The sequence below is a fragment of the Andrena cerasifolii genome, chromosome 10, assembly GCF_050908995.1.
Source record: "Andrena cerasifolii isolate SP2316 chromosome 10, iyAndCera1_principal, whole genome shotgun sequence".
NCBI lineage: Eukaryota > Metazoa > Arthropoda > Insecta > Hymenoptera > Andrenidae > Andrena > Andrena cerasifolii.
In genome coordinates this window covers 271,602-281,095 of record NC_135127.1, presented here as the reverse complement: position 1 = coordinate 281,095, position 9,494 = coordinate 271,602, and the positions used below count along the sequence as shown (strand labels likewise).

Sequence of the window (9,494 nt, the reverse complement as noted above, 5' to 3'; positions counted from 1 at the left end):
TTAATGATATTATGTCATAATTACTATGTCTTGTTTGTGATCACACATAAAATGGAATTCTACATATTTAAAACTGTAGAATTTAATAGTGTGCAAGATCTCTTCAAATTAAATCATGGATAACCCCAGATAGCACAGGACGTTTTGAAAACGTACATTTTACGTACATTTTATGTCTAAACGTCCATGGCTTGATTTGTGAAAATGGACGGTTTTAAAACGTTTCGTGGACGCTTTCTGTACGTTTTTAAAACGTTTCCTGTACGTTTTTAAAACGTTTCCTGTACGTTTTTAAAACGTTTCCTGTACGTTTTAGAAACGTCCAGAAAACGTACAGGAAACGTCCAGAAGACATTTTAAAAACGTATTTTGCAAAAGTTTTCAAAACATCCAGAGTACGCTTTGGTTATGTCCGAAACAGGCGTTCAAAAGAGGCTGTGTGCCATTTGAGAAATGTCGATAGATTAGGATACATTAGTTGAAGGAAACCAAGGATCCACCAAATATGGATAGATCGTACAGGTAAAGCCTAATTAAATCTACATACATATATACATAAATATACACACTCCCTGATAACCAGATCAGGCAGCAGGATCTGCCGGCAGCTGCGATGCAGCCTACGTCCGCATTCAGCTACGGTTCTGCCGGCAGGGTCTGCTTGTCAGGGTCTGCCGGCAGATCGACGGCAGGTCCTGCTGCTCGCCTGACACTTCCAACAGCGCCATCTGAAGGCCACAATTGCCAAAGAATTTCCTACGCGTGACGTCACATGGCCCAACGTGCATCCCTACCCCACATGACCAACAAGCAGATTCTACAGTTTATTAAATAATTAATTCTACTTATTTCAAAAAGTATTTATTCTTTCTTTAATAATATACAGGATCAGTGATTACAATTGTTACAATAATATAAGCGCATATAAATCCAAAGAGGGACTTTCAACATTTACATTTACAAATCCACGTCCCGTAACCACTGGTACCTAGTAGGGGCGATATCAGGAAATTTCATTCAGTATTTTCGACTTCTTTTTTGTGTAGAATCATCATGTTCCGCGTTGTGTTAGCGCTGAAAACAAATACAATATTAGTATAAAATTAAACGTAACGTATGAATAAACAGAATACATGCGATACTTACTTCAGCTCCATCTCCACACAGTACACAGTCTAGGCGATCATGCATGCTCCTGCGAACATTAAAATTTATAAGAAAATATGTCTTAAATTATTATCTACTAAACAAGACGCTAAACATTCGCACTTCGCGCATAACCCTACTTTTCTATCTTGCAGATAATGCGAATCTTGATTTCCGCGACGTAGATAATTAGAAAGTATTCAATTCCATAATTACGTTCCCTAATAGCCAGATCTGGGCAGCAGAATCTGACGTCAGAACTGCAGCAATCTGTGTCCGCATTTGGCTGCGTTCTGATGTGCAGAGCCTGAGGTGCAGTGCCTGATGTCAGATGGACAGCAGATCGACAGCAGATCGACAGCAGATTTCGCCGTCTGCTAGGCACAGCAACAGCGCCATCTGTAGGCAATTGCATGGTAATTCTGGATCTCAGATGGCGCTGTTGCTGTGCCTAGCAGACGGCGAAATCTGCTGTCGATCTGCTGTCCATCTGACATCAGGCACTGCACCTCAGGCTCTGCACATCAGAACGCAACCAAATGCGGACACAGATTGCTGCAGTTCTGACGTCAGATTCTGCTGCCCAGATCTGGCTATCAGGGTATGGTCATTAACGACTACATTGGATGCGTAAGATCAATTAGTCATCGTGCGAATTAGTGAAAAGAAAAGGGAGTAGAATAGAAAGGAAAAAAAAGAAAAATGTTCCTGGGGCTCAGACATCTCAGGGACTGGTAAGCACAGACGCTAAATCAGTTGTCGGATTCCAATGTCTTCAAGGAAGTTGAGCACATTGTTGAAGGTATTCGGATCGGTGCCAATTTTATGTTGGTTTCGATTTGCTGAGTACTTGACACATTCGACCAGTATGTGCTGGATGGTGACACGTACTTTGCAGACATCACATTCTGTCGGTTCATTCTGGGTAATGAGGTGGGGGTGGGTCAAGTGAGTGTGACCAATTCTCAATCGAGTGAGTGTCACTTGGTCTTTCCGGTTTTCTAAGCAGATTCTGTTTCTTTCAGGGATATCCTTCCTAATCAGGTGCAGTTTGGTGGTTTTGCCCGTTTTCCATTCTTCATCCCATAGGGCCTGGACTGCGATACGAATCGGGGTTTTGAGATCATTGTAATGCACAGAGATAGGGACGTCAGGCACTGGTAGTGAGCATGCTGACTTGGCTAGGGAATCAGCCTTTTCGTTTCCTTCAATACCCACATGAGATGGTATCCAAATTAAAATAATCTCTTTGCCCCGATTTTTAAGAATATAGAGGGTCTCTTGCAGTTCTTGGGTAATGTGGTCACCTTTGCTGGAGTCTGTGATTGCGTCAATAGCAGACATAGAGTCAGTGAGAATGGCAAACTGGGAATTGTCATTTTTTTCTATAAATTTCACAGCCTGTAAAATAGCATATAACATGTTCTTGTATCTATTGTAAGTGCATATATTCTTCATTATTTCTGAATTAAATAAATTAAATAAATTGTTATCGAGTTTGATCTCATTTTGAAAACCATTTACTTGCTTAAATTTCTATTAAATCGAATCAGCACCGTCGAAAGTCCTAAAAACATTTTAAAAACGTCCAGAAAACGTAGTGAAAACGTTTTAAGAACGTCCTACAAACCGTCCTGAAAACGTTTTAAAAACGTTCTACAAACCGTCCTGAAAACGTTTTAAAAACGTCCAAAAAACGTCCTGAAAACGTTTTGAAAACGTTCTGGTTTGTGAAAATGGATGTTTTTAGGACCTTTTCTGGACCTTCTCTGGATGTTTTCATAACATCCTGAACGTCCGACCTGGACGTTTTTAGAACGTATTTAAAACGGTTTTGTGCTATCTGGGACATTTACCTTTTATCTTAATATCGAAAATATATATTTTGCAAATGTTAATTAGTAAATTTGCATAATTTATTATATACACAATTCATTAATAATATACTGCATATCGTATTGCAGAAAATTTGAAGAAATACAATATTTAATTCTTTGGAGATGGAAGCTGAAATGAGGCATTGAGAGCGAGAACGGACTAACCCACATTTTTTTCGAAATTGAACTAGTAGCAATATTGTATTCCAGTAGGCCCTACTAATCATATAAAATAGGAAAAATTATTTTTTTTTAATGTGGGTTAGTCCGTTGTTGCTCTTATTGCCTCAAATATTTATAACATTTTTAACTGACTTTAACTGACTAATAATAACTGACTATCGTTTAATGTAGCAGACACTTGCATCGGCGAAGACAATTCCTCGTTTCTTACATTCATTGACTCTTCTCCGGTAACAACTTTTGATGTTGATGTTGTTACTTTTATGCATAAAACAATTAAAAAGAAAGCAATTATTTGTTTCCACTGTTTGTACCAGTTCGTAGTAAGAACATGTTTGACGATATACCCTTTCCAGTAAAGTGTTGGTGCCATACATGATAATTTTTAACTGTGCGTTTAGGCTTCTCAATAACTTCTATCCGTCTATAAAAACGGTTTCTATCTTTGTGCGGATTCGGCAATCGGTGTCGTATGGATTTTTTGTTTCCACACCCAGGTAGTACTTATTTTGTTCACTTCTTACCTCTGACCAGGGTCAGTAAGAAATCCCGTACGCATCATGATAATTAGCGGTGGGGGAACGCCACGCATGCGCACGATGGCGCCGCGACGTCAACCAATCAACGCCAAGGTGGGAAACGAAACGGCGCCACCGTCAAGCCAAGCCAAGTCAAGGCAAACCAGGCCAACCAGCGTCGCGGCCTCACTTGACTTGGTAATTGAATTAGCTTGGCGCTGGCGTCGTTTCGTTTCTCATTTTGGCGTTGATTGGTTGACGTCCCAACGTGATCAGATGCCAACCAGCGTCGACATCCGATTCTGCAGCGACGCTGGTTGGCCTGGCTTGGCTTGGCTTGGCTTGGCTTGACGGTGGCGCCGTTTCGTTTCCCACCTTGGCGTTGATTGGTTGACGTCGTGGCGCCATCGCGCGCAAGCGTGGCATTCCCCCACCGCTAATTATCATGATACGTACGGGATTTCCTACTGACTCTGCCTCTGACGCTATAACCTGTATAACTTGTCTAATTCCGCCACAAAATTGTTGGCACCCCCTGGGTATGGATCTATTCCGATTCACCCATGGAGTGCATAGACTGCAGAGAAAACCGTTCCGTTTCAGTCTATGCGTGCATTGGTGGCGTTGGTGGCGCATAGGATTCTCCAGAATTCTCCCACTTCTAACGCATGAAGCCTTGTTGCGTGGCTGTTTGGGAAATGCTGGCTTCAATTGAGAAATTCGGGCGCGGGACAATGCCCGTGGAACTCTAAGGCGTTCTGCTCTTTGGACGTGGATTTTTTATGATAAATATAATAATAAGGATAATAATAATGTAATAGAACGATTTGAACAAAAATAACTGATAATTTTAATGAACTCAATAAACGATTTGAAACGATACAAATAAGAAATTCACAAGGTTTTTAATCGCACATCTGTTCATTTCTGCTCTCGGGGCTTGAATGTCCCTTTTAAAAACAACACTTTTACATCTTTCGACACTCACAAAATATCCTTAAAATCTAAAAGCCAATCAAATATTTATTAGCTAAATTCCTATTGATTAATCTATTTCCTTTCGGTTATTGATTTTTAGAAATAAGCGTTTAACAACATTGCGCTGATTTTACACACTTAGGAGAAGGGATCAAAGTTCATTTATTCAAATACCCGTTTCCAAGTGGGTATTGATTAATTTATAATCTTGAAGTTTACGTATTAAAAGAATCTCTAACTATTTTCAAACCCCTCGGGCTTATGCGAACTTTGCTTTGTTTCCCTTTCCTATTACATTCGTGTGATCCGTTTCGAATTTCGCGCTTCTAAAGTTTATACTGACCAGCGGTCGTAGCCGTGATGGAAAACACCGGTTCTCGTTAGATCACCGAAGTTAAGCATCACGGGGCGGTGTACTGGGGAAAGATGGAAGACCACCTTTCTCCCGGTGCGCTACTGCTGCTGGAACCCGAAGGAGAGAGGAGGAGAAAAAAAATGAGACTATAGTTCGTTGGGCAATATAAGCAAGAATAAGCTTGAAACGCCATCCTGCTTAAAACACAGGAAAACAATAAAACATAACATAACATAAAGTTTATACTACACGCCGCTAGACGCGATAGAGCACTAAGGTAAGGTAAGGTATTTATTCTCTTTCAGGCTACATAGTTCCCTACTAGATGGCACTTCAAGTTCTCTACTTATATAGCCCAACGAACAATAATCTCATCATTCAAACATCCCATTCTACATCCATTACTTATTTTAAACATCACATTGTTTTTAGTATGCTTATCCTATTTAGCTTATACTACATTACATGTCATTTTCTCTTCTATTATTTCATTTTACATTCAATTTACGTGTACTTATGTTTCTATATCTATAACTTAATATAATATAATCTAATATAGTAATCTGACTTTTATCTTGAGTTTTCCCCTTTTCTCCGTTTGCTCCGTAAGAGCCCATGTTTCGTCCTTTACCCGTGTTATGTTTCATTTACCTCAACGTATCTATCAATCAGTCTCATTTATTCTCTCCATAATTTCATCTCCCTCTTTGACGCCTTTTGACTTCATTTTGGTTATCAGTTCCCCTCTCATTTCCTCATATTTATTGCACTTCCATAGTACATGGTTAATATCTTCAATTCCCTCCCCGCATTCACACTCTGGAGATTCTATTATCCCTTTCCTGTGCAGGGATTCCGCCAGGTTGTAATGGTTTGCTCTCAGCCTATTAAGTGTGGTTATAGCTTTTCTTTCTATATTCGCTATCTTCCTAAACCAAGGTTTCCTTTTCCCAGTATTATTTATCCTTAAATTAAAATATTTGACTCCTTTCTCCTTTCCTTCTTCCCTCATATCCTTGGTTGACTTATCCCATGTCTTCTCCATTAGTGCTGTTCTAATGTCCTCCATCGGTATTTTCCACTGGTGTTCTGCATTTCCTGCCGTTTGCTCTTTTGCTTTTTTATCCGTTCTTTCGTTTCCCTCTATACCTGTATGCGCAGGGACCAATGCTATTCTGATTTTTCCAATGTACTGCTCCGTACCGTTTCTTTCTCTCTTGTATTGTCTCTCTCTCTCCAGCAGCAGTTTCCTTATTCTTCCAGTCCTATTATCTTGTTTTTCCCTGTTTTTGTGTATCTCGTAGCTCCTAACTCCCTTGATCACGCACATTGAGTCCGTTAATATCAGAACGTCTTTTTCCCTCCATTCTTCGTTTGCATATTCAATAGCTTTTTCGATGGCTATTGCTTCCGTCGTATATATTGTCGCATTCTTATTGATTCCAAAGCCTCTGTCCTGCCATATTATATTTCCGTCATTTCTTTCCGCAATTACTATTCCCACTCCATTAGAATTTGCATCCTTCATTTTTGATCCGTCTGTATAGATTTCAACCTCTGTGCCCATATTGATGCGCATTTTCTCTTTGATTTCTTGGATCAGTACGTTACTTCATCCCTCAGACCTCCCGCGTCCCATTTGATGAGGTCATCGATGTCGATATCCTGTTCCTCTTCCGATTCATCTTCTCGTAGTGTATCGATATTGTCCTCTTCCCTTTCCATTATTTCCTACAGAAAGATAGTGTCTTTCCACGCTTGTAATATATTGATCTGTGTGTCGTTGTCTCTCTCGTTCATGGTTTCTGCTAGGTGTTTAATAGCTCCTAGTGGTTCACTTTCCCTCTTATACGTTTGGTTGGTTATATATCTTTGAGTTATAAGCTTGCTTCTGTTCATTATGTGCATTACATCCGCTTCCACTGTCACCACATTGGTCGGAGTGGACATCCTGTAGCCCATAGCCGTTCTAATTCCGGCATTATGTATTTTTTTCACTGTATCTTCTATCTTGTTGTTCCTATTGGTATTATTGAAATAAATAGGCATCCCATATTCTATCACTGATCTAACCAGTGACTTGTACAATAGTATCATCGTTTCAGGATCGGCACCCTTTTTTACATGACTTATATATCTTAACATGGCTAGTCTCCGTTTGGTTTTCAGAGCCATTAGTTTTGTGTGTGTTTCAAAATTCAGTTTTCGGTCCAACGTGATTCCCAGGAATTTAATATTCTCCTCTTCTTTAATTTCCCGTCCCTTCACCACAATCATAGCTTTTTCTCTCCTAGATGATTTATTCTTTTCAGAAAAGTTAATTAGATTGGTCTTATCTTCAGCAATATCCAGTTTAATATTGTTTAAATTTTTGATTATTTTCCTCATTGCGTCTTCAAGTACGCTTCTGTTTAGATCTCTCGCGTTGCTCGTGGTGTATACCACGATGTCATCCGCATATTGTAACATATTAACCTGCTGTAGGTTTATATTGTTTGCGATGTCTGCCGTATATATATTATACAAGATCGGGCTTAGTATTGCCCCCTGTGGCAATCCTTTCTTTTGTATTCCCTTCACTGGCTCTGAGTAACCTCTAATGCCTTTTATCTCTCTGTCTGTAATCCAATTTTCTACAAAGCTGATAATCTTTTCTGGACAGTTCTTCTGTATCAGTTTTTGTATAAGTATGTCATGATCGACGTTGTCGTATGCCGACTTAACATCTATACAAGCGGCTAGCGTGTCTCGCATGTACTCAAAACCTCTTCTCACATCACTGGTCAAAATTGTCAGATTATCTATAGTAGATCTTTTCTTTCTGAAGCCATTTTCTTTCTTGTCCATGATGTTGTTCTGTTCAGCCCAATTGGTCAGCCTGTTATTTATAACTCTCTCTAAGATTTTGCCCATACACGCCGTGAGAGAGATGGGCCTTAGAGCTTTTTTATTCGGTTTATCCAGAAAAATCACTACCGCACCTTTCCATTTCTTGGGAATAATTTGATGTTTCCAGATTTCTTCATACAGTTCCCTCATAATTTCTACGTAATCTGGAGTAAGGTTCTTTAATGCATTATAATCTATTCCATCCTCCCCTGGTGCTGACTTGTTGTTGGCGTTTTCTATAGCGCATTCTACCTCTCTTGTTGTGATACTTCGGTTCCATTTGTTATTTCCTGTGTCCTCACCGTTGTTCACAGGTGTCCGTATAAATATACTCCTGCAATGGTTCTCTTGGAGTAGTTTCTTAATTTCCTTTTCCTCCAGCTCTTCTCTTTCCTTTATCGATATGTTTTTATTTATACTATTTTTGTCGAAACCTTTCTGTAAGTTTCGTATTTTCCTCCATATTTCTGTACCATGTGATCGATAATTAATTGTCGATGCCATCTCCTCCCATGCCTTGTTTCTCTTTTTTTTAATAGTTTCTTTTACTTCTTTTTCCGTTTCTTTGTAAGTACCCCAGTTATCCTCATTGGGATTTTTGGCAAATTTTATTGCTGCCTTTTGCCTTTCCTTTTTCTTGTTCCTACACTCTTCATCCCACCACGGGTATTTTTTTGGACCGAGTGTCCGTATATTTGTGTTTCCATTTTTCTTTTTATTCCTGTCTCCTTCCTCATCTAGTCTTTGCTCTTCCCGTTTTTCTTTGCTTGCAGCTGACAAGGCCTTCTCAATGTTTTCTGTAAACCTATTGCATTTCTCCTCTGTTCCATAGCATCTACTGATCTCTTCTAGTAGCGAGTCCTTGTTTCTTATCTGAATCATTTGAAACATTTTCCAGTGGATATTATCCTTCGCAAATTTTCTCGTTGTAAATGATTTTTTATTATTTCTTGTGATATTTTTTGTTACGTGTAGTCCTATAATTTGATGGACGGAACCTAGGGTTTCTCCATCCTCGATGACATCAGAGTTCTGAAATATATTGAACGTGGATATTATAAGATCTATGTTTGATGGTCTGTACTTGCCCGATCCTATTCTTGATGTCGTATTTTCATTTGTTATAAACATGTCTTGCTCCTCAATGGTTTCCCACAGTATGGCGCCATCTCTATCATTGACCGTGCAATTCCATAATTTGTTCTTTGCATTAAAATCTCCCATAATTATTGTTTCTGTGTTGTATCTTCTGTTTGTAAAAAGTTTTGTCCATTCTTCCGTGTTTAGCGTGTAATTTGGGTCTCTGTAAACAACTATAATGTCTATCTCCTTGTTATCCATATTAATTGTCACGGCTAATGTTTCTGCTTTATTTTCTACCCATTTTACATCTTCCCTGACCTTAACGTGTAGGGCCGCGAAGTCCAATACTAACGCGGGCGCGCGCGTCAAGGTCAAAGCAGACCGAAAATGCGTAGCGTGACATTATTTTGCCGGCGACCAAAATGACGTCGATTAACAATCGACGCTCGACGTAGCCGTGCGTTG

At 39.4% G+C, this 9,494-nt stretch overlaps 3 protein-coding genes across 3 annotated transcripts; all 3 read right to left on the bottom strand.

Annotated features, from left to right (window-relative positions):
* Positions 1-1,893: 1,893 nt before the first annotated feature.
* LOC143374169 (uncharacterized) lies at positions 1,894-3,423 on the bottom strand. Its single transcript, XM_076822099.1, has 2 exons — positions 3,349-3,423; positions 1,894-2,547 (listed from the first exon to the last, which is right to left on the bottom strand). The coding sequence occupies exons 1-2, from the start codon at positions 3,421-3,423 to the stop codon at positions 1,894-1,896; spliced, it is 729 nt and encodes a 242-aa protein (XP_076678214.1).
* Positions 3,424-5,721: 2,298 nt separating this feature from the next.
* Positions 5,722-6,624, bottom strand: LOC143374168 (uncharacterized). The gene has a single exon (XM_076822098.1). It carries the CDS (start codon positions 6,622-6,624, stop codon positions 5,722-5,724), a length of 903 nt encoding a protein of 300 aa, XP_076678213.1.
* A 164-nt stretch (positions 6,625-6,788) lies between these two features.
* LOC143374167 (uncharacterized) lies at positions 6,789-9,287 on the bottom strand. Its single transcript, XM_076822097.1, has one exon. The coding sequence runs from the start codon at positions 9,285-9,287 to the stop codon at positions 6,789-6,791; it is 2,499 nt and encodes an 832-aa protein (XP_076678212.1).
* Between the last annotated feature and the right edge of the window lie 207 nt (positions 9,288-9,494).